Consider the following 25,624-nt stretch of genomic DNA (forward strand, 5'->3'; position numbering starts at 1 on the left):
TACTAAAAATGAAAAGAACTAGACCAATCCTAGTGACAAGCCCCAGCAAAACTAATCACTCCCCCCAATAGTGTTTCTTATACCAAATCGAGACCTAGAGTCAGTGGATGTTATATTGTTCCATTCACCACTGCCCCTGGTTGCCTGGACACTCTCCCCCATTCTTCCCCCATTACATATATACACTCCTATTACAAACTTGAGATTACAACAACTTCCCCCCATTACACTCTCCCCTTACACCATACACGTATCTATCAGCTGAGTTAGATATAAAAACAGGCATTAAAAAATGAAGCAAGTTATTAGGCCCCTGAACCCAATTCAAAAATTAAATCTAATATCAGTACCCAATAATATCACCATCTTTACATCTTAACTAATGTTACATATATACACACCCAAAATCACCTTCCATCCATCTTTTTCCTACTACAACAATGGAATGCCCCAATTATACACCGTGACAGACAGGCAAGGCAATATTAAAAATTGCTAACCCAAGCTAACTTCAGTTCACTTCCACAAAAGTCCTATCAATTTCTTTCAAACCACCGTAAATCATGACTTGTTCGATGTTAATGCACGATTTGCTGAACCATTCACTGCCTCGTTTATCCTACTGAACACTAATTTCACAGGGATACAAGCTATAACAGAGCCCTTCACTTTCTCCACCATTGGTTTCCTACATTCTTCCTTGTTACCAGTCAAGGAAGACAGTTTCCGGATCTTTTTCGACAAAATCCCACTTCTCCTTTTCGCTGATCTACTTGATGATAATCGTCGTTTCGTTGTCGTGAGCTTGTTAACTATCCTTCTACCTTCTGAACTTCGAATAGGCAGATATACCAGCTCATTAGCTTCAACTGCAGATACATTACATCCATTAACAACAATCAAATCGCATTCCCCATCGGCCAGAAGCTCAACTGTTACAGGACGACCGATAATGGCTTTACCATTCAGTTTACTCATGAGCGACACCAGCGGAACATTCTGTGGCTGGTAATCCGTTTTGACATCAAGCTTGACATCATAAAGTTTTGACTCGGTTATCGTTCTCCCTGGAAAATCCGATGTCTGGTATCTGGAATTAACAATAAATCGTGATTGACGCAAGGGAAGCAACCTTTGAGGGGGTAAGGACACGTCTATTGATGCAACTCTGTTAGAAAAAGATTTGCCCCACTCCCCAACTCCATCCACACAGTCATCTGCTAACTGTTTAGATTTCATCGGCAAGTTGCAATTGAATGAAGTGAGGGGCCTCCTTGCGTCATCAGAATCCACCTTCTGATCAGAACTCTGAAATAATCCATCCAAGTGATCTATACCAGGCAAATACGCATCAGGATTATCGTTTATGGCCATATATTTTCTCTTCTCTTGTTTTCTGTTTTTACTCTTGTGTCTTAAATTCCTCTTTCCTTTTAACTGCCACTTTGAAGTATCTTTCTCAATCCTCTGGCTGATATTATTAATATGGGTGGCCGCTGAACTGGTAGACCCGCATTCATTATGCACATCATTTCTCAGAGATGCAGCTTCAGCCTGACTAATTCGACTAGACTGCCTCCCCAATCCACCAGCTTTTGAGGAAGACACTTTAACAGGAGATGCACCTGGAAAATTAATCAGGCATTATGTGCCCAAAATCCCAAATCTGGGTAAAACGATGTTGAGAAAAATACTAACCAAATCACATGATGCAAGTCAAAGAGAAGTTTATGTTGTATTACATATTTAAAAACATAAAAAATGCAGGCTTAGCAAATCTATGTAATACAGTAAAACAGCATAAAACCTGACCCAAAAATAAAGACTATTCAATACAGATGGAAACTAAAAATCTACGGGGTAAGAACGTATAGGCTAGAGTTTGATAGTGTGCTCACACTTGGCTCCAAGGACAATTGCACAAAGAAAAGTATGGGCGTGTGCTCACACTTGGCTCCAAGGACAATTGCACAAAGAAAAGTATGGGCACAGCACGAAATGAGTTACAATTTGGGCTGGTGCTGAAATATGACTCGATAAAGTACAAAAACAGAACGGACCAAATTCTAATTTGTCCAAGCAAATTTCAAGTATCCTATAATAATAGAAAGTAGGCATACTAAGTTTCTTCAAGCAAATATTGTATGTCCTATAAAATAGACAGCTTGGTGTATTGCACTTTTGACATCAAAACAAACACCCAACACACTTCTTGCCTGCAGTTCATATGAATTATACAGTTTTAAGTCCGGGCTCGTTTTTTGATGGTCAAAATACTACAGCAAGCATCTTGATATTCAGAACTAGAGAAGTCAACAATCAATCTAGTTCACTCAGTATCCATACAGCTTTATAGATATTGATTTGGCTTTTTTTGTATTAACTTCAAAACAATAAAGGGTCAAAGTATGAGAAATGACCACGAAAATAACAGCTAATACCATCTTAAATTTCGGTAGTGCAGTGCATGCTATCGACCTTAGAGACATAAAGAGAGATAGTCTTAGTTCAGTTCATACAGACATTAGAAAACACATGCACTGAAAAAATATACACACACACTAAAAGAAAAGGATACACGGATTAAAAATAATTATAAGAATAATCAGCCATACCTGCAGAGTTTTTTTCCTCTCCAATAAATGGTACATCAAATAATCTGTCTGAAGAATCATTTTCAGCAAACCCTGATACACCAACCACGTCATCCTCTTCTTTTATCTTGCAAATAATATGGGAAGCATCAAAAGCCTGCTCAGAAGGGTTCAAAGATACACCATTCTCACATGAAACTCCAGTACTGTCTGAGTTATTGTTAACTGCCACTGAAAAACTTTTCCTCGACTCATTAGATTCTATTCCAGAGACCTTGCTGTCAGATAACCCATTAAGTGGTGAACCATTTGAATTAGTAAGTTGGTCACAAATAACTGGAACAGATACCATAGCTGTACTCTCCATTACTTTTGTCAATGGTCGACGGCGATTTTTTCTTTTCAGGAACTCGTGAACATTTGCTACCTGAGTTCTCTTTCTTTTCATTGATGAGTTGCAACCTTTGCTACCATTACTTGGACTGCCATTTGACAAACAATTCCCGGCATTTGAATCTCCTACAACCATTCCAAGGTCCTCAAGTCCTCTCATTCGCTTAATTCCCTCAGTTCCATCATCCTCAGAATCATTTGGAGTTCTCCTTCTCTTTCCCTGTATAGACTGGACTTTAGAAGCACCAAAATGATTTGGCTCTTCAAAAGATAAGCCAGATTGAGATAATTCTGGGGCTGAACCTGAGCCTGAGCCTGAGCCTGAGCCTGAGCCTGAGCCTGAGCCTGAGCCTGAGCCTGAGCCTGAGCCTGAGCCTGAACCCGAACCAGAATCCGAACCAGAGCCTGATCTAGAATCTGAGTCCTCTTTCAAATCACCGGGATCACTCCCTTCCTCTGTCATACCAATATCTTCTTTGCCAGAATCAGACATGATAGGCGATTCTCTGGCGGGGCTACCCCCTGAATCATTGCTTAATAAGAAGTCAACACAATCCTTCCCTAACCGATCATTCTCAATTTCAAGGGCATGAAGAATGGCATCTTCTCTACGAGCATACTTAACTGCTTTCTTATTACCAGTTGCCGCATTGGCCTTTGCCTTCTCAATGCAATCATCATATTCCCCACAACGAAATGCTTTCACCCTCTTCGATTTTTCAAGATTATACCAATCCCTAAAGCAACAAAATACAATCTTCTCAAATGACACACTATAAGTACCCAAAAAAAAATTATAATTTATAATAATACTTCATATTAAAGAAACCAAATCCTTCATGCAAAACTTTGGTACTACTGAGCCACAAATAACAAAAAAGGGCGGCCCGGTGCATTACGCGTCCCCGCTAAGCGAGGGTCCGGGGAGGGGTCCCACCACAAGGGTGTACTGGGGGAAGCCTTCCCTTGCCAATTCTTTTTGGCAAGAGGCCGCTCCTAAGACTCGAACCCGTGAGCCACAAATAACAAAGACTGCAAAAATAAATTATCAATCATAATTTGGCTCCTTCGCCAGACAAGCATGTTTTTTGCATGAAAATGGTATTATGTTGCTAAGACATAATCTTATGATCAGACGAAGAACAGTGCAGAAGTGCACGTCTGCACACTCTCATAAACAGAATAGCATCTTAGCACACAAAATAGTTCCTTCACATACAGCAGTTGCATGCACCATGAGCATAATGCAAACACAATATTGCATACACATATAATAGATGTGCCACAACCTTAAGAAACTAGACTGTTGTTATGGTAGAAAACCCTAAAACAACTATTATCGAACTTATATAACAGATGCAATACATAATGGAAACTTTCAAGTCCAAATTTGACACAAGCAAATTACATAACCATCCACATATGTCCAGACAACACTTTGACTAAGATGCCTCATAAACACCCAAAAGGCACTGTTACAACCTTGCAGGCCTTTTCTTTGAACATCTCCCGGCACTAGCAAAAGTTGGCCCAACTAAGGCAGCCGTCTCTACTAACATACCACTCCTCTTACCAAATGCAGAGGCATTCCGTCCATAAATCATCTAGCTCCCAGCAAATTCCACAAATTACCATTAGATGGGACAAGCAATTTAGCCAACCAAAAAACACAGCCAAAAATGTGAGTAATAAAAGTAGCCTCTTTGAGGAAGTTCGAAACAAATGCTAAAGCACTATTACATAGTCTAATATTAAATTTTCATGGAAATCTATTTCAAGGTCTCCCTAGCACCACAAATAGGGAAAACGTTATCAACTCGGCATAACCAACTACTAACATCATATTTCTTAAGACCGCAAATGAGATAATAAAATTATACCTAGAATCTGGCAAAGAACATATAAATGGAATAACACTCTGCAAAGGCTGCAGTATAAAAAATCACTTCATGTATTTGTATACTTGCTCAATAATATCTACATCTGCACAGATTCTCATGAAAATCTTGTTTACCCAGGAGAATTAAGACAGGTCCCTGATGCACAAGGTTTCTCCGACCCTGCAATGTAGTTTCCCTTATTATCTAGTTTTTCAGGATAGATACAAGGGACAGAGGTAGATAAGCTGTCTCTCAAAAATTAAACAATAGAACCATGTGATCTGAGAATAACTGAAGTCTTATCGTGTAACAATTTCCCGAATAAACACAGAGAATAAAGGATCATACCAATCAGACTAACCTTGATACAAATCTCAACATTTGCAAAAAAAAAAACAAGACTAAGGCATGGCAAAGCTCTAAAAACTTGTTAACTAACATGCACATATTCAAGAATTGATTCATGAAATGTCAAAGCATGAATATAGATATGGTAAATAAGAAGGCATGTAATATGCCAAAGCCACTGATGGAGCCACCGCAGCAGTAATGAGAACAGATATTAAAAAGATGACAGGGTTTAGCAACTGAAGAAGCAAGTACACAAAATGATGAGAATCAATGCATACATAGCTAAACACAACCCCAAGACTTCTTAGATAAACAAGGAGGCCTGGAAACAAGAGAACAGTTGTTTGTGATGTGAATCTTGATGTAATGCAATTAACAGGACATTAAGCAACATTACCCTAATAGCTACTTATTACAGAATTTAGAGAGAGAGAAAGAGAAATTCTTATGAACAGCTACATGGAAGGCAACCATTTCCTGGCATTACAAAAGGTATGCTTCAACCAACCTGGATACCAGCCCATAGCCATTTTGATGAATACTAAAGTTTGCCAACTGACATTAATTTTGCATTTCCCCTAAAAGAAAGATTGAAGTTATTGAAGGGAAAATATGGTCAAAAATTGCTTCCTGCTCATCGCTACTTCAAGGTTCACAAATAGACAAAAAACCTATTTCTGAAAAGAACATTGAAACAGGCATCAACAAATATGATAAAAATTTAAGAACTAAGAACAAGAGATGCTCCAACTCGTACAAAGATAAATCATAACCACAAATACCGTTTCTACCACAGCTCCAAAATTATAAAACCAATCACCACAATAGCCTTCAATATTCTTTTCAACTTCATGAAATTGACTAAGAGTAAAATGAACAATGACAATAACTAGGACCATGAAAACCAGTATGAACTACTGCAACTACAGCGATAACTAACTAAGGTTTTCATTTCAGCAACTGGGAGCAAAAGCTGAACCTCTAAAACCATCAACTCAAGCATCAACCTCATACAACTATTAACCTCAATCCAAAGCCAAAAAGGGCACCAATTAACATAACAAAATCAGCAAGACTTAACCATCCCAAAAACAACACAAACTAATTAAAGCAGAGAAAGGAAAATAACTATAAAGTAATGCAAACTTACACACTAGCATCCTCCCGGCCGAGGAGCTTGACTGGAGTGCCTGATCTCGGTGAAACCAAGCTACCTTCCGAAATCTCATCGAGACCCATAATCCGACCAGGCCACCAAGACCCGTTTCGACGCCGCACCCAAACTAATCCACCTACTGCCGCATCAATGGCTTTGGAGTCGCTGTTGGGGTCATCTGTGCTACCCATCTCAGAAACCCCAACTTAGTTTTCTAAACAAAATTCCAGAAAGAAAAAATTTGACATTTAACATAAAAACAAATTGTTCCCCCACAAAAAGGATCTTTAAACTCAATGGTAATTCTCAATTTTGAAGCGAACCCAAGTGCTAAAAGTCACTGTAAACCTCACTTTGGTAGATAAATGCACATAAACTCTTTTAACACCTGGAAAGCAAAACAGAAAAACGAACAACTGTCAGCCCAAAAGAGAAACCCCAGTACCACATGCAGCAAAAAAACCTCAAAAAAGGGCAAGAAGTAAGAACAAAAAGAGGGAGCGGATGACCTATATTGAAGGGTAATATGAAGAAGAAAAGATCTGGAAGACGGAGAGGGAACAGAGATCCAAAAGACTTTCCTTTTCCATCTTGCTTAAATCCATTTTTGTTCAAAGCGTTTTGTTTCCTCAGTTGTTTCTCTCTTTTAGTGAGTGTTACAATTGTAGATTATGAATTTGTGATCATATAACTTTCAGAATTCTTCAATATGTGTGAAAAGGAATATGATGAAGCATGGTGTTGGAAGTATAGGGAGCAGAAAGGGATATAGAGGGTAACGTTTGGATCAAAAAATTGTAGCTTTGAGTTCTCTGTTGTTATGGGCGAGAGACGGAGAGTGGTTTACCGCTTGGGAGAGAGAATAGAAGAAAAGAGGAGCATAGTTAAGATGCAGTTCTTCCCCTACAATTTGTTAAGTTGCATTTCTCACCCTACCCAAATTAGGGTAAATTATCTTCCACCTTCCCCTAATTGTAAAAACCATCATCATTTTTTACTTGGATTATGAATTAATGAATCTATCTATATACTATATAAGTAATTTAGCTTCTTTTTTTCAAATACATTGTTGAAAAGGAAAAAACTGAAAACAAATGTACACTGTTCATTTAATAGAGAGTATTTCCCTTCATCGCGTAACGTTGTTCCATCCGTAGATTGTTCCATCCGGCTGAGAGTAGATCATTGTGTCAGGGAAATGAAATTTTCCTGATCATTAGGTAATTTTAGAACTCAGGGACCAATTTCGTGACAAGGAGCTACGAGAAGTTGAGCCAATGCCCTTCCCTTCTTTTTCTTTACCCAATAAGCAGAAAAGGTAGGTTTTAAATCCCTCAATCTGAGCTCTCCGCTAAGAGCGAAGAAAAATTTACTTGGTCGCATTGATTAATCGTCCAAAGTCGGCCAATCCGCTCTTGGAGTTAGAGAAGATGCGATTTTCACGGTTGATCTACTTTTCATATAATCATTATTTCAATTTCATCTACTTTTCATATAACCGTTATTTCGATTTCCTCTTTTAACGAAGGAAGGCTTCACATTTCTGTTGCTCTTTTTTTTTCATAATTATTGGTCTCACTAATCAAATTACATCTATCTCTTTTTCCTTAATTGCTCTGGTTTGTGTTGATATTTTCTTTGATCATCTAATCAATTAATCTTACTTCAATAATGGTTGCCAATGAGATTATTAGTTTAAAAATTGTTGTGAATTTCTCTTTGCTTCTATTATTATAGTGTTGGCTTAAGCCACTAAATTGAATTTGTTAAAAAAAAAAAAGCTTTAAAGCTTTGTCTTCAAAGTGTTATATTTGAAATGTTATTTATAAAGAATGTCCTTACACATTTTGGTGTGTCTTAAGAGGTACCTCACTTTTATAAGAGGGTGAAAAACTACGTGATGTAAAAACCAAAATTATGATAAATTATCTTCCAACTTCCCCTAATTGTAAATTATCTTCCAACTTCCCCTAATATAGAGTCTTTCTCTTCATTGGTTCATTGACTTTTCATATAATCATTATTTCGATTTCCCCTTTTAACAAAGGAAGGTTTCACATTTCCCTAGCTCTCTTTCTTTCCATAATTATCGATCTTCCTAATCAAGGTACATCTATCTTTTTTTCCCTAATTGCTATGTTTTTATGTTGATCTTTTCTTTGATCATCTGATCAACTAATCTTACTTCAATAATGGTTGCCAATGAGATTATTAATTAAAAAATTATTGTGAATTTCTCTTTGTTTCTATTATTATAGTGTTGGGCTAGGTCACTAAATTTAATTTGTGAAAGAAAAGTTTTAAAGTGTTAGAGAGGTGTAAAAGCATCTCACATTGCTTACAAAACACTTTGAAGTGTTATTTATAAAAAAGATCGCCACACACTTGGATGTGCCCCAAGGGGTATGTACTTTTGTGAGAGGGTGATGAACTACTTAATGTTTGACCACCACACCTGTGTGTCGTTGCTGTCCGACCAGGTCGGATTGGTGTAGACACTATGTTTTTTGAAAAAAAATATTTTTTATTTAATTAATTTAATTTAATTAATTAATTCTTGGAATTCTTTAATTAAATATTTTTTATCTTCCTCAAAAAACTATTTTGAGTTGGTCCACCTAAATTAGTCTTCATGTTCCCTACTTCCCTGATCTCTCTCACCTTTTGCTCCACCAAATCAGAACACAACAACTCTATTTTCTTCTATATATAGCTGTGTGATTTTCGTTTTAGATACACTAAAAATACTTTCTGCTTCCATAAATAAAAAACGAAACTGAGCAATTATTTGAGTGTAATTTAACCGAGTCGATACGAACTCGTATTTCTTATTGAGTGGACTATTTTATCCTAGAGACGACCATATTATACACTACTTGCACTTTCTGAAAGTAGTTCCGTGAACGTCATAAAGAGAACGACCTCATTTGCGACTCATCCCATTACCGTGTTCGGTAAAATTGTGTTTTTCATGTTCCCGCTATAACATATAGATATAAATATTATATAGATTATAAATTATGGATAGTATAGATAGATGTTTCCAATCACGTTAATCTAATTTTGATTTTTGATTTTTTTCTTTCTTTTCTGAGCAGAAAATCAAAAGTCATCCTCAGTTGTAATCTCTTAATCATCCTTAATAATTATCACTAAATGATAAGATGAAAAGTTGGATTTCTCCGTATAAAGTACGAAGTTGATTAGCTTCGAGACTTTCGACTTCGTGATTGACAAGGAAGTCATTATGAAGTACAAAGAATACAGTGTATTAAAAGGAAAATCTACAATGCCTCCTAAAAAACATGTGTTTATTGGAGAATGGATTATGCATTTAAAGTAACTTGAGTTTAAAAATGGTAAATGTAAGTTTTTTTATAAAAGAAAAATTATGTCAATTCCAAATATATAACTACCTAAATACATTGAGTGGATATATGGTTAAAATGGAAGATGTTTGTTGGGAAGTCGTGCTGCCTTTATTTACAACCATTTCAGCTATGTGAAAAGGTGGACATCATTAAATGGGATGGTAGAAAATTAATTCCATCACTGTATTTTTTTTTGTAAGCTACAAATTTAACCATATGATTAATTTAGAAGAGGTAGTTAACAATTATATATAAATTAATATAATTTTAAGTTAACATTTACCTATTTTTAAACCTAATTGATTAAATATAAGTTTTATTCATTAATAAATGATGTATAGTTTATAATGCTGAGCAAGTAGAGAGTTCTTAATGGAAAATTAAATTAATAGCCAAAAAAACTAAAACAAAATGGAAATTAAACTTAAGGTTTTACAAAAAAAAAAAAAAAACCCGATGTCAATTCCAAATATGCAAGTATCTGAACATAGTAAGAGGATTTATGATTAAAAACGCAAGATGATTGTTGGAGTACTTCAAAATCTTTTAAGAGGTTGACATCATTAAATGAGGTTGTTTCTCAAAACTAATACTAAAAAATTCCACTTAAGAAGTTCATTTTGGAAAAATAATTCCTTTAATTACGACATGAATTCAAAGCATTTCCATAAAATAAACAATTTGAATCAAATATGTGAACTCTTACCAAAACAAAGCTAAAAACTGAATAACAAAACTAATTTCAGAGAACGAAATCCGTTAAGTGATAGGGACGTTTTATCCCTATCTTTTAGGGTGGATTGCAGTTTATTTTAAGTAATAATAATGCTTTATATTTAAGTTTTCCTTATAATTTAATAAATTGATGAGATACAATAAAAATGCGTGCTTTTAGTTAAAATTAGCATTTCAAACCTCATTTCATTTCAAATTAAATACCAATAAATGAGTCAAGTAATCTCGGGTTTTGTGATTGTACTTTACATGCTTGAAGAATGTACATGGAACACACCTAACAGACAAATCAGCACAGCGCACGCCATGTGAAAGGAAGATAAATATTTCCATGGGAGAAATTTTCGAGTGGCTTCATTGAGTCATAAGCTAGTTGTTGGTCCCTTATAACGTAACAAGTTAGTTCCAAGGGGGGGATAGGAACTATTTAAAATTTTAATACGTTAAGGCTGACTTCTTTTTCTTTGAAAAAGGATTACACAGCTCGCTGAGTAAATAAGACACTAGCTTAGTCAACTGGTGACTAAGTCAGCTTCTTTCGTTGAGTCAGGAGATAGCACTTTGAGTCTATTCCTGAACTCATACACTCAATACACACAACTCAGCTTGACCTCTTTACTTGGTCAGTTTTGATTAAGCAAGCAATATATATATTAAGGAGTTTAAGGTTAGAAGGATATTACTCAGCAGATTTATCCAGGTTCGGCCTCCAAGCCTACGTCCTGTCCCCGGAACACGTTCCGAGATTTCGAATTCTCTACTGAGCTCTTTAACGGTAGAGCATCAAACCTTTTACAACTTAGAAGCTGAGTATAACAAGAGTACCTTCCTCTATACCTCTACTCACTCCTAATCTATCGCTGAGTACTATAACCGAGTACTCAGCCTCTCATTTCTAATTCTAGAAATGATTAAGTGTTTGTCCTAAACAACGATTGCTAAGACACCTTAGATGATTGAATAATCACTCTAGACTTTTACACAAAAGACATGAAATTTGGTGTAAGATCGCTTTGCTTTTTCTTGCAGAACTTTGCGTAGAATTTTGGTCAGCGTAATGGCTTGATCAAGTTCTATGTAGAATGAAGCAACTGAAGGGCTCTATTTATAGAGACGTCTGAGGCATCGGTCATTTCGAATTTCGAAATAACCGTTGGAGGGAAACGGCTTCCTGTCGTTGTCACCCAGTCTTGCTCAGAGCTCTCGGCCAATCAGATTTGAGTATCTTCTGTCCTCAGTCAGCTTTTGGTCAGCTCGGTAGAATGTCTCTCCATTTATGGTAAGGTCAACTAGACAGCATTTTGTATCTTCTGAACTTTACCCAAAGTGGAAACACTTTGTCTGGAAGTTGTTCTTGCTCAGCTGCCGTCTTGTACTCTTTGTCGAATCAACTCAGCAGCTTCGTCCCGAAGTTGTTCCACGAAGGTCTTCTAGATCCTTCTTCCGCTGAGCTGCGTTTTGTACATAACGACAGCGTTTTGACATACGCGGGCCGAGTTGCCTTAAACTGTTTGACTTGGGCTTTTGACTTCCGTATTGGGCTTTGGGCCTTTTAATCTTTGTGTCTTATAAACAATTTAACTCAACATTGAACAAACACATTAGTAGAATAAATCAAAGCATTTAAACTTAGTGTGTTTAGAATATTTTTTAATTACACTTAAACAATTTTGTCAAATCAAAATTATGTGGAAAGGTGTTTCAACAAACTCCCCCATTTTGATGTTGGCAAAACTGTTCAGCGAAGAACTCAGTATTGAGCTCCCCCATGATAGTTGACCTAATATAACTTAGCAAACTCCCCCGTCAGGGTTGAGCTACTGACTTAGTTTTACTCTAAACATTTAAAGGTTTAATCGAGTAAGTCTAAGGTCAGTTTTCAGATATAGGTCAGCTCATGGAACATATTCTATTTTACTCAGTGTTTAAGCGGAAGTTTTAACATTCAGAGGGCGCTGAGTAATTTGTTGTTCAATGAGTCTTATAAGACAATGTTTTATAAACATACAAGTCAATGTCAAACATATTATCAGCATTGGATACACTCAATAAGTTTTATAAGCATTAAACATAGTTGATGTAATTGAAGATACATAATAACTTAATACTCAGCATCGTATATAATAACTCATAACTCAGGTTTTGGATAAAAAGATGCAAGTATTGATATTAATAGAGGTAGTCAGCGTATACAATAAAAGACAAAAGAAAAACATAGAGACTACACACATAGCATATACTGAGATAGCCTACATCTATTTCTTTTTCTTTTGCTTAGACTGACTAAGCTCATGCTGTGTTCTAGCTTGTTCTTTCTCCCCCGGTTTGGCAGCATCGGGAGGAGGAATCCTAAAGGCGTCGGTTAAGACGGCTCTGGTCAGTTCCGTGGACAGCTCCTTAAGTCTATCGGCGCTTTCATTGACGCCATCAAAGATAGCAACTCCATTATCTGAGACCTCTGTGGGTATATTGAGTTCAGCAGCGCTGATCATGCTTACTATGAAAGCTTGAGTTTTACCTATCCAGGTAATTGCATCTGACAGACCAGCAACGACTTGATGAAATGTCTTCAGTAAGGCTGAGTCGTAGTATTGACGCTGAATGTTGCTGTGACGTACATGGTTGAAGGTTTGTTTGGTGACAGACAATATCTCATTTTGCTTCATGGCGTCAGTGTCCATCTCTTGTTTGTTCAAGTTCAGCAATCGAACAGCCTCTCCAATTTGCTCCACTGAGCATTGAGAATAGGAGACCATTTGCTCATTGGTCTTGATTTGCTCAGTGTGAAGCTGAGCAAAGAGCATTTTGACTTCATCAGAAGTTGTATATCGCATGTTCGCAGCTGACAAGGTCTGAACTTGACCTTGAAGAGTGGTGAGGTGTTGAACTATTGTCAGCTGGAGCTCAGTCAGCTTTGTGATGGAATCCTGCTTAGGTTGCTGTGCTTGAATGGAGACTATGACACTCAGCAAATCCTTGAATCCCTTAACTTCATTGAGAAGCTGAGTTACATGGGAGAGCTGAGTTGTCTCAACAGTAGAAGACCCAGCAGCAGGTGGAGTGGTTTGATGAAGGTCGTTAATTAATGTTTGCACCGAGTCGATGATTCATTTACCAGACTCGGTGGCATGCAAGTAGCTGAGAGAGCCTTCATTAACTTGCCTAGTTTCCCCAGTATGTGTAACGCCCTGGTCCAATACCATGTAGATATTGTCCGCTCTGGCCCAATTCCAACACATTGGGCCTCACGGCTTTAAAACGCGTCTGCATGTATTGGATTCACATCTTACTAATAAGCCCCAATCACTCCCTCTCCATTTCCGATGTGGGATTCAGTTCATTCCTGCCCCCATCGCCATCCCTTAGGGCCGCTCCTTGCTCAGGTCTTCTACCCCGGCGCCACCCATTCCGGACCGGGTCATTACAGGCCCACCAGCTTCCGCCTGGTTCGTCCCTGAACCACACATTGTACGTGAAGAGTCGGCTCTGATACCAATTGTAACACCTTGGTCCAATACCATATAGATCATTGTCCTGATGGTATAGTGACTCCCCCTGTAATGACCCGGTCCGGAATGGGTGGCGCCGGGGTAGAAGACCTGAGCAAGGAGCGGCCCTAAGGGATGGCGATGGGGGCAGGAATAAACTGAATCCCACATCGGAAATGGAGAGGGAGTGATTGGGGCTTATTAGTAAGATGTGAATCCAATACATGCAGACGCGTTTTAAAGCCGTGAGGCCCAATGTGTTGGAATTGGGCCAGAGCGGACAATATCTACATGGTATTAGACTAGGGTGTTACAATTGGTATCAGAGCCGACTCTCCACGTACGATGTGTGGTTTAGGGATGAACCAGGCGAAAGCTGGTGGGCCTGTAACGACCCGGTCCGGAGTGGGTGGCGCCGGGGTAGAAGACCTGAGCAAGGAGCGGCCCTAAGGGATGGCGATGGGGGCAGGAATGAACTGAATGCCACATCGGAAATGAAGAGGGAGTGATTGGGGCTTATTAGTAAGATGTGAATCCAATACATGCAGACGCGTTTTAAAGCCGTGAGGCCCAATGTGTTGGAATTGGGCCAGAGCGGACAATATCTACATGGTATTGGACCTGAGTGATGAAGTGATCATCCAGTTCCACATCATCTTCTTGATGCTCAGCTTCAGTTCCTTGACACTGAGTGTAGTGAGAATCACTAGGAACGATGATGTCAGTGGGGATAGCATCAATAGGGGTCAGCGTAGAAGACTCCTGCTTCTTTTGAGGTTGCTCATCAGCATCTATTCTTTCCTCTATTTCAGGATCATCTTGCCTGCTCCTCTTCTCAGCTGACTTAGGTCTCTCCTAACCTTTTTCAGCAGCTGACTTAGGCTTCTTGGCCTGAGGCTCAGCCTTCTTTGAAGGAGTCCCAATAGCTTTCCTTTTTCGGGCAGCTGGAGCCTTTGTCCTTTTGCCCTTCTTTGGGATAGTTGACTCCTCATCAGCCTCATCAGTAATTTTCCCTTTCTTAATTGGCTGATTGTACTTTAAAGCCCTCAGCGAAGCAACGGTTATCTCAAATCCTCTAACTTTAGTTTCCTCAGATAGATCAATTTGATGATCTAAGAGGATTCTGGTGATGAGTAAGCCCAGCCTGAGAGTTCCAGTGCTCCTTAAGAAACCAGCGATCAAGAATACTGGCATGTTAATCGGCTTGTATGTCAGCATATGCCGTATGAAGCATTGCTCAAAATTCGTTGCTGAGGTGGTGCAGTTGATCTTGGGATAAATGTAGTAGGTCAGCAGATAGTGGGCCATCTTTTGGTGCTGACCCATTGAGGTGCTGGAGATTTCTCCAGAGTGGCCAGTGGGCTTGCAGAAGGTGGTATTGTACCCAGTTCCTTCATGATCCCCAGACCGCCTCAGTTTTGTTCCCTCATTCTTTAACTTCAGCAAGTTAGCAAGATAGGTAGGGTTTATAAAAATGGTATTTTCCTTTACCACAGTTACCAGATAGTCCTGGTTATCATTGGTAACTCGGAGGTTGTGGTAGAACTCCCTTACTAGGTCAGGGTAGGTGTGATCTCTAATGGAGAACAGCTCGGTCCAGCCATTCTTCGAAATCCATTCGCAGAAGGGTTGCTCAGTTTTTACGAAGGCTTCTGAGACCCATCTAGAGAAGTCTATCTTCCATTCTCTAATGTCTGCGAAAACTTTGGTGTAGGTTCTGACCTTGGTCGGCTTTCCCTTAGATGAGGTGGCTTGGCCAGCTTTGCCTTTGCTCGGCGTAGTGACCTTTGTAGTTTCAGGCGAAGTAGCTTGCCTGGAAGGTTCATCGAAACTGGTCTTGGGGTGACCGGCACCGAAGATGTTAACGGAAACCTTAGTCATAGTTTCAGAAAAAGATTGGGAAGCTTTGAGAGTTTTTAGAGAGAGAGTGCTTTGCCAGAGAATTCGGTAAGTGTAAAGAAAATAAAAAATGGAGATTTACCCATTATTTATAGCGGTGAAGAGTGGATCTTATCGAATCCATGTGTCAGTTTTGCATTGGGATTGTCAACCGACAAAGATCCTGGCTTTTATGACACATTCGGCGCATACGTCATCCTAGGTGGCTATTCGCGTGCTTTTGCATTTAATGCAACGGATCTAATACTCGGCGTTTAGAATACTAAGCGTTTTATATTCTGAGTGATCAGTAGTATATAAAAGGATGATTTCTCAGTTTGAGATTACTACTCGGTGTGCACATTTACTCAGTATTGATATATATTTTGCGTTAAGTACTCAGCATAACAATCACTCAGCATGCATTTGCATAAATCATTCAGCGTAGTAATTCACTCAGCATAAATTTACATTTAGAACAGGAATTTACTGAAGAGGATTAAACATACCAATGGCTTCTCTCAGTATGCTGAACTGCTCACGAGCCAGTGGCTTCATGAAGATATCCGCAAGCTGCTCATCCGTTGGGACATAGGTCAGCTTTATCTCACCCTTGAGTACATGGTCTCTAATGAAGTGATGTCTTATGCTGACATGCTTCATCCTGCTGTGTTGAATTGGGTTCTTTGATAGATCAATTGCACTTTTGTTGTCACATTTGACCTCAATTGTCTTTGTTTGAACACCATAGTCTTCAAGCTGTTGCTTAATCCATAGCACTTGAGCAACACAGTGACCAGCAACAATGTACTAAGCTTCAGTGGTAGACAAGGCTACTGACGCCTGCTTCTTGCTGAACCAGGATACAAGACAACTTCCTAAGAAATGACATCCTCTAGAGGTGCTTTTCCGTTCTAGCTTGTCTCGACCATAGTCAGCGTCAGTGTATCCAACGAGTGTAAAGCCACGAGTGTTGGGATACCATAAACCTGCGTTCACTGAGCTTTGCAAATATCTAAGGATTCTTTTTACAGCTATGTAATGTGATTCCTTAGGGTTAGATTGATATCTAACACAGTAGCATACTGAGAACTGAATGTCCGGTCTACTTGCTGTTAAGTAAAGTAGAGAGCCTATCATACCTCGATACAATTTGCTGTCTACTGACTTACCATTCTCATCAGCGCAGAGGACAGTATCAGTGCCCATAGGAGTGGATATTGGCTTGCAATTTTCAAGATCATATTTCTTCAATATCTCCTTGGCATATTTAGCTTGACTGATGAAGATGCCATTTTTCCCTTGTTTGATTTGAAGTCCAAGGAAGAAGTTGAGTTCTCCCATCATCGACATTTCAAACTCAGTCTGCATTTGCTTGCTAATTCCTTGCACATTGACTCATTAGTAGCACCGAAAATAATATCATCAACGTATATTTGAGCCAGCAGGGTATCTTTACCCTTTCTCTTAATGAATAAGGTTGTATCAACTTTGCCCTTGACATAGTTTCTAGTCAGCAGGAAACTGGTCAGCCTCTCATACCAAGCACGTGGTGCTTGCTTGAGGCCGTACAGAGCCTTTTTGAGTTTATAAACGTGGTTTGGGAATTTAGGATCCTCAAACCCTGGAGGTTGATTAACATAAACTTCCTCGTTTATAACTCCATTAAGGAATGCACTCTTAACATCCATTTGAAACAGTTTAAAGTTCACATAGATTGCATAAGCGCATAAAATCCTAATAGCCTCTAGCCTTGCCACTTGGGCAAAGGTCTCACCGTAGTCAATACCTTCTTACTGACTGTAGCCCTGAGCTACAAGCCTTGCTTTGTTTCTGACTATGTTTCCTTGCTCATCCAGCTTGTTGCGGAAGACCCATCTTGTTCCAATGGTCTTCTGACTCCTTGGATGTGGCACTAGCTCCCATACATCGTTTCTTCTGAATTGATCAAGTTCCTCTTGTATTGCGCTCATCCAGAATTCATCTTCCTCAGCATCAGCGAAGTTCTTAGGCTCCTGAACTGAGACGAAGGCTACATTGTTGAGGTACCTCCTGAGTTGGTTTCTTGTCATCAGGGTATTCTCAGCGGCATCAAGGATTGCACTCTCTGAGTGCCCTCTTGGAATCCTTATCTCTTTGGGTAGATTGATGTCTTGTGCTGTCTGTGTTTCAACAATCTCTGCAGGTGTAGACTGGTCAGTGAAAACAATTTGAGGTTCACTTTTACCTTTGGTCAGCCCTTGAGGGAATGACTCAGCGGCTGTATCTTGATCAGCAGATACTGAGTGTGGATCATCCTCAGTCAGCGGCAGATATCTTCCTGTAGGGTTAGTTTCGTCGAACTCAACATGTACTGATTCTTCTAAAACTTGAGTTCGTTTATTGAAAACTCTGTATGCTTTGCTGTTTGTTGAGTAGCCTAAAAAGATAGCTTCATCAGCTTTTGAGTCAAACTTAGCTAAGCTATCTTTGGTATTTAAAATAAAACATTTACAGCCAAAGGCACGAAAGTATCCAATGTTGGGCTTTCGTCCTTTCCAAAGTTCGTAGGGGGTTTTCTTTAGTATAGGTCTAACAAGAGCCCTATTAAGAATATAGCACGCTGTGTTAACAGCCTCTCCCCAAAAATACTTTGGAAGCCTATGCTCACTCAGCATTGTCCTGGCTATTTCAACCAGTGTTCTGTTTTTCCTTTCAACAACCCCATTTTGTTGAGGCGTTCTAGGAGCAGAAAAGTTATGGTCAATGCCGCTGGCTTCACAGAATTCAACAAACTGTTGGTTTTTGAATTCTCCACCATTATCACTTCAGATGTGAGCCAGTTTTAGGTCTTTATCATTTTCAAGTTTTCTAACCAAATTTGAAAATGTCTTAAAGGTCTTATCCTTGCTACTCAGCAAGATGACCCAAGTGTACCGAGAGAAGTCATCTACAATGACCAAGGAAAATCTTCTTCCACCCAGACTCAGCGGCTGGACTGTACCGAAGAGATCCAAGTGTAGTAATTCTAACGGACGCTTAGTTGAGACAATATTTTTGGTATAAAAAGATTGTTTGGTTTGTTTTCCAGAGTGGCAAGCGTGGCATAATTGATCTTTTTCAAATTTAAGTTCTGGCAGTCCCTCAACCAATTGCTTTCTTACTAATTTGGCTAGGAGGTCCATGCTTACATGACCAAGTCTCCTGTGCCATAGCCAGGAATTTTCTTCCTTTGAAACTAAGCATACAGTTTTTGAAAACTTTTTCTCTAAGTCTAGCATAAAGACATTATCAATCCGAGGGGCAGTTAAAATTAACTCATTTGTTTTTCCCTCGTATATTTTACATCCAGTAGCATCAAATATAACTTTTCTCCCATTGTCACATAGCTGAGCTACGCTGAGTAAGTTATATTTGAGTCCGTTGACTAGGGAGACTGACTCAATAGTAGGATTACCTCCGATGGTTCCTGACCCTACTATCTTACCCTTTTTGTTGTCTCCAAAACTTACGCTTCCTCCTCGTTTACGTTCAAACGTGATGAACTGAGTTTCATCACCAGTCATGTGCCTCGAGCATGCGCTGTCAATATACCACATCTTTGACTTCTCAGCACACCTCAGGCTTACCTGCATTGTAACTAGTTACTTTTAGGTACCCAATTCTTTTTGGGTCCTTGCTTGTTAGGTTCAACAGGTAAAGCATCATATTTTATTTTATGGCGACATACTTGGACAGTATGGCCATTCTTTCCACAGAAGTCATAGCTGACTTTCCATTTAGGATTTCTCACTGACTGGTCAGCACCCCAGTGCTGAGCGTGCCAGCACACCTTTGCGGTGTGTCCTTTCTTCCCACAGAAGTCACACTGGATATTCCGCTGAGGATTCCATCTCTGCTGACCAGTACTTCGGTACTGAGTATTCAGAGGAATATTTCTTTTGTTTGGAACCTTTAGTTGGTTCTGGATATTTGTGACGTCCTTTCTCAGTTTCTTTGAATCTGATTGGACTTCAGAGACAGACTTATGTATGATCTCCATATTATCATGCAAAGTTGAGTTGTCCTGAAGAAGGAATCTGAGGTCACTTAGCTTGACCTCTTCAACCTCGTCACAGCGCCTGCTGAGTGCTCTAATTTTCTTATTACACTTTTTGACAAGTGTATAGAGGCCAATCAGGGCATTACCCATTTCATTTCTGAGCTGGGGAAGTGATATTACCTCATTTGATTGCTCCTCATCGTCAGATGCAATGGAGGGGTCAGCATGCTCAGAAGTGCACGGCTCAGCAAGTTCATTAGCCATAAAACAGATCTTTGCTAACTCAGTGGCATCAGCTTCTGATGATGAAGACTTATCACTGTCGCTCCATGTTGCCACCATTGCCTTTTTGCCGTTCTTATTTTCTTTCCTCAACGTGGGGCAGCTTGACTTAATATGGCCAGTTTGATGACATTCAAAGCATGTAATGGGCTTTGAGTTGTCCTTCTTGTATTTGCTGTCGCTGGACTCAGCTTTATACTTATCAAACTTTCTGTAAGGCTTCTTTGAATATTTGTCATTCTTTTTTAACAGCCTTTTCATCTTCCTGGTGAACATAGCCATCTCCTCATCATCTGTTGAGCTCCCATCAGTGGAGTCATCTTTCATGACAAGAGATTTTTGCTTCTTGTCTTCAGACTTTTCCTTCACCTCGAAATTCTTCATCGAGATCTCATAGGTCAGCAGTGAGCCGATGAGTTCATCATATTTATAGGTGGTTAAGTCTTGAGCTTCCTCAATAGCTATCTTCTTTGCTTGCCAGTTTTTAGGAAGACTCCTAAGAATCTTCTTGACTTGTTCTTCCTCGGTGAAGATCTTACCAAGTCTCTTGAGCTCGTTGATGATGTTTGCAAACCTTGCATTCATGTCAGATATACCTTCATCATCGTTCATTTCGAACAGCTCGTATAATCTCATCTGCTGATTCACCTTGGACTCCTTCACTTTGTTGGTTCCTTCGTAGGTGACTTCCAGCTTCTTCCAGATCTCTTGCGCCGACTCACAACCTGATATCTTATTATATTCTGCAGCATCAAGCGCACAGTGAAGTATATTTATAGCCGAAGCGTGATTTTGTAGCTTCTTGAGATCATCCTCTGTCCATTTTGCCTCAGCTTTGACAACTGTTTGGCCAGCCACAACTTCAACAGGAACAAACGGGCATTGGACTATTGAAAGCCATGCGCTCATGTTTGTTGCCTAAATAAAGTTTTTCATCCTATTCTTCCAGAAGGTATAGTTAGACCCGAAGAATAGGGGAGGCCGAGTAATGGACAGCCCCTCAGGTAAGATCTGAGTTGTCTGGTTTCCTGGGAGAAACCGAGTGCTGTTTTCAGCCATAGTGGGGATCAGCTCAAAGTAGTTAAACCTTTAACAGTGAGCTTTTAGGCTCTAATACCACTTATTGGTCCCTTATAACGTAACAAGTTAGTTCCAAGGGGGGGATAGGAACTATTTAAAATTTTAATACGTTAAGGCTGACTTCTTTTTCTTTGAAAAAGGATTACACAGCTCGCTGAGTAAATAAGACACTAGCTTAGTCAACTGGTGACTAAGTCAGCTTCTTTCGTTGAGTCAGGAGATAGCACTTTGAGTCTATTTCTGAACTCAGACACTCAATACACACAACTCAGCTTGACCTCTTTACTTGGTCAGTTTTGATTAAGCAAGCAATATATATATTAAGGAGTTTAAGGTTAGAAGGATATTACTCAGTAGATTTATCCAGGTTCGGCCTCCAAGCCTACGTCCTGTCCCCGGAACACGTTCCGAGATTTCGAATTCTCTACTGAGCTCTTTAACGGTAGAGCATCAAACCTTTTACAACTTAGAAGCTGAGTATAACAAGAGTACCTTCCTCTATACATCTACTCACTCCTAATCTATCACTGAGTACTATAACCGAGTACTCAGCCTCTCCTTTCTAATTCTAGAAATGATAAGTGTTTGTCCTAAACAACGATTGCTAAGACACCTTAGATGATTGAATAATCACTCTAGACTTTTACACAAAAGATATGAAATTTGGTGTAAGATCGCTTTGCTTTTTCTTGCAGAACTTTGCGTAGAATTTTGGTCAGCGTAATGGCTTGATCAAGTTCTATGTAGAATGAAGCAACTGAATGGCTTTATTTATAGAGACGTCTGAGGCATCGGTCATTTCGAATTTCGAAATAACCGTTGGAGGGAAACGGCTTCCTGTCGTTGTCACCCAGTCTTGCTCAGAGCTCTCGGCCAATCAGATTTGAGTATCTTCTATCCTCGGTCAGCTTTTGGTCAGCTCGGCAGAATGTCTCTCCATTTATGGTAAGGTCAACTAGACAGCATTTTGTGTCTTCTGAACTTTACCCAAAGTGGAAACACTTTGTCTGGAAGTTGTTCTTGCTCAGCTGCCGTCTTGTACTCTTTGTCGAATCAACTCAGCAGCTTCGTCCCGAAGTTGTTCCACGAAGGTCTTCTAGATCCTTCTTCCGTTGAGCTGCGTTTTGTACATAACGACAGCGTTTTGACATACGCGGGCCGAGTTGCCTTAAACTGTTTGACTTGGGCTTTTGACTTCCGTATTGGGCTTTGGGCCTTTTAATCTTTGTGTCTTATAAACAATTTAACTCAACATTGAACAAACACATTAGTAGAATAAATCAAAGCATTTAAACTTAGTGTGTTTAGAATATTTTTTAATTACACTTAAACAATTTTGTCAAATCAAAATTATGTAGAAAGGTGTTTCAACACTAGTGAGTTTGGAGGAGCTTATTCTAAAAAAAAAAAAAATTCTTGTTGAACGGTACATATGACGAATTGTGATTAGAGATGTTATTTGTGTTTGACGTGACCCTTGGATTATTAATGCTAATGGTTTCAAACCGAGATGAAAATGGATAAATGATCTTTGTGTTAGTCCGACTTATTAAGAGTGAGATCTTGGATTCATTGAATAAGTTTTTGACACTATAGATGTCAATAACATTTTAACCATGTCGACTAAATTTTCTTTTGAGGAGGATAGTTTAATTTGACACTTTGAGAAATGAGGTTTGTATTATGTTCGCTTCGGACATCACTTGGAATTTAAATATGTTTTAACAATGTGGTTCGAAAGAATGCAAAAGATTGGACGATATATTGATAGCTCAATCCCCCTCCATAGTTAGAAGCTATATATGACGTGCAGTGATTTAGAAAAAAAAAATATTTTTTTTTATTTTAAAAAATAGTGAATTAGTTAAAATTGAGAATTCTATTTTAATTACATAATATTTTTTTTCAATTTATCCAATCATAATCATAATTCAAAATAAAAAAAAGTATTACCATAATAAATGAAAATCCAACAAAATAATAATGTATTGAATACAAATTTAGTTTATTTTAGGAAAAATTACAAAACTAGGTCAAATGGGAGGTCCATTTACATATTTAACCCATTTACTCAACCTATTACATATATAGGCTGATTTTGTGTGACTTTTCCATAATACCCTCAATATTTACGCGCGTGTAACACCCTAGCCGTATATCACTTATTTTTAACACATATCTGACAATATTGATTCTATATCTCATAGTCATTCAAAATATACAAAAACACATACATATATGTAACCATTTATATTACAGACTTTATTTATGATTATATATATTACAGACTATATTTGTATTTCACCCAAACTTCAAATATTCTATATGCTACGAATGAGAGGAGAGAACGCGAGATGGAACACAGCCAACCAACCTTTCATCCATGCTATCTACAATATGTGAACCTTCTAGAAACGCTTGTTCATCTACTTCATCAACCAACTTAAAAATTTAGCGATTTATATGAGTCGCCACTCAGTGAATATAAACAATCAATGGATTACAAATCACATACACATACACACGTACAAATTCATGTGTATGCAAATGATAAGCCTTTTATTAATTTTATTGTGACACCACCAGCTAGACACTTCCCGGGATCAAGTAGCAGGTAAACGGTAACACATGTATTGCTGTACAGCCTTGTAATTTCATAATGCGATCTTTCGGCCCATGTAAGCAAGTAGTCCATGTAAATGACCATATAGGTCCAAGTAGTCCATATATTTGACCATATAGGTCCAAGTAGTCCATCTAACCATATAGGTCCAAGTAGTCCATTCATCAAGTAGTCATAAGTGCCTAAACTGGTATGCCACAACGTCATTTACGTTTTATGCAACATGTACACATACTTTGCATTTAAGTCGTACCATCACAAGTAATTCAATCAAGTATCAATTCTCATCAAACATAGCAAAACAATTCATAATATCACAAAGTATTAATTCATATCAACATTTCAATCACAACTTCAGAAACCAAAATTATTCATATCATGTTTATACTCATAACTAAGCCGCTAGCTTCCTTGACGGCGACTTGTACCTTCCTCCGGAATATCTTCAAAGTTTTGTGTACCTATAAGTATAATTTAACATATGATTAAAGAGACATCATTCTTTATTTACCAAATTTCATTTTCTTATTCTTCTTTTACGTAAACTTCAAGATCACATAATACTTCTCAATAACCCGTCAACACCAAAAACCTTGTAACTCGCTCTATACTAAACCAACTGACCTAATTCTTATTTGACTGTACTCCTGACTTATATATGAAGATCATATTAAAATTTTATAATTTTTCCAGAACCACCCGATTTATGGTACAATTTCTTTTGAAGCCCTATCTCAGCATCAACTCGCCTGTACCAGGTTTGCTAATTTACTCATACCTTAAAACGTATAACTTCTATTGCTCTGATTCTTTTTGGTAGCAAACTAGACATTCATAGGTATAACATATCCAAATATCAGAATTTTAGGAGCTCTACATAATGTCCAGTAAAATTTACAAGATGACCCTGTTTCAGCACCTATGCAACACAGCACACCTATACTTCCTTAATGATTTTCTCACGACTTACTTATCCAATACTAACCAAACTTTACAGGGGCTTAATCAACACATAAAGGATCAATTTTCATTTTACCTTCCTCAAATTCGGACTCTAAAATATCCCAAACTATACAAAAGGAAACAAATCAAGTACAGATTGCAGATTAGACCTAGTCTGATTGATACTATCATATCTCCTAGTATACTTACCCAAATAGCATGAAACAAATTTTTAAATTTAACTAAGACATAAACTTACAACTTTCTCTTCTATAAGATTCTCAAAATCGGACTCTAAAGACACGAACTTGATTTTACAAAACAAGTGAACAACATACCTTCTTCTTCTTCTAACTCTTCTTCTTATCCTTCTCCTTCTCTTCCCTTTTCTCTTTTTGTTTCTTCAAGGAGTTCTTACCCAAAAGGTTCAGGATAAATCTGAACTATATCCTTTGTTTTTTTATATTTATTAAATCATTATGTTTATCCATCTAGGTTACCATTGTTACCAATTTACCCAAACCAATTTTCATATTTCCAACTACATCCCTTTTCATTGTTACACTTCTTATTAGTGTTAACTAAGACTCTATTTAATCACTTATCATTCTAATTGTGTATTTATTAACTACTCATTTAGTTTATGTGCTTTGAATACACATTTACCTTTCTTTTCTACATTTACACGTTATCCCGATTTTACTATCTATTTGAATCTATCATGGGGTGAATGACATGTAAGATGTAAAATTATTTCTAAATTCGCTAATTAATATTGTGTAATGCATGTGTCTAAATGTCATGAATGCACAAAATTGAGATGTTACATT

General features: G+C 38.3%; 1 protein-coding gene across 4 annotated transcripts; it reads right to left on the reverse strand.

Annotated features, from left to right (window-relative positions):
- Positions 1-320: 320 nt before the first annotated feature.
- Positions 321-7,274, reverse strand: LOC136222685 (uncharacterized protein At1g51745-like). Of its 4 annotated transcripts, none has more exons than XM_066010415.1 (5): positions 6,369-6,506; positions 4,868-5,047; positions 4,470-4,591; positions 2,616-3,724; positions 321-1,625 (listed from the first exon to the last, which is right to left on the reverse strand). In XM_066010415.1, exons 3-5 carry the CDS (start codon positions 4,589-4,591, stop codon positions 562-564), a joined length of 2,295 nt encoding a protein of 764 aa, XP_065866487.1. In that variant the 5' UTR covers positions 4,868-5,047; positions 6,369-6,506; the 3' UTR covers positions 321-561. The 4 variants fall into 4 exon arrangements, with proteins under 4 accessions (XP_065866487.1, XP_065866488.1, XP_065866486.1 ...); XM_066010416.1 differs by lacking the exon at positions 4,868-5,047 and adding an exon at positions 5,727-5,796 and having other exon boundaries at positions 6,369-6,496; XM_066010414.1 differs by lacking the exons at positions 4,470-4,591; positions 4,868-5,047 and adding an exon at positions 6,884-7,274 and having other exon boundaries at positions 6,369-6,762.
- Positions 7,275-25,624: the final 18,350 nt, after the last annotated feature.

Source organism: Euphorbia lathyris, chromosome 3 (assembly GCF_963576675.1).
Source record: "Euphorbia lathyris chromosome 3, ddEupLath1.1, whole genome shotgun sequence".
Classification (NCBI taxonomy): Eukaryota; Viridiplantae; Streptophyta; class Magnoliopsida; order Malpighiales; family Euphorbiaceae; genus Euphorbia; species Euphorbia lathyris.

Excerpts from the sequence above, each read along its gene's own strand:
- LOC136222685 (XM_066010414.1), bottom strand. The coding sequence starts at position 6,565 with ATGGGTAGCACAGATGACCCCAACAGCGACTCCAAAGCCATTGATGCG. Across the intron at positions 3,725-6,368 it reads GGCCGGGAGGATGCTAGTGT|GGATTGGTATAATCTTGAAA; the intron begins GTAAGTTTGCAT and ends TTGTTGCTTTAG. Across the intron at positions 1,626-2,615 it reads AGAGGAAAAAAACTCTGCAG|GTGCATCTCCTGTTAAAGTG; the intron begins GTATGGCTGATT and ends TTAATTTTCCAG.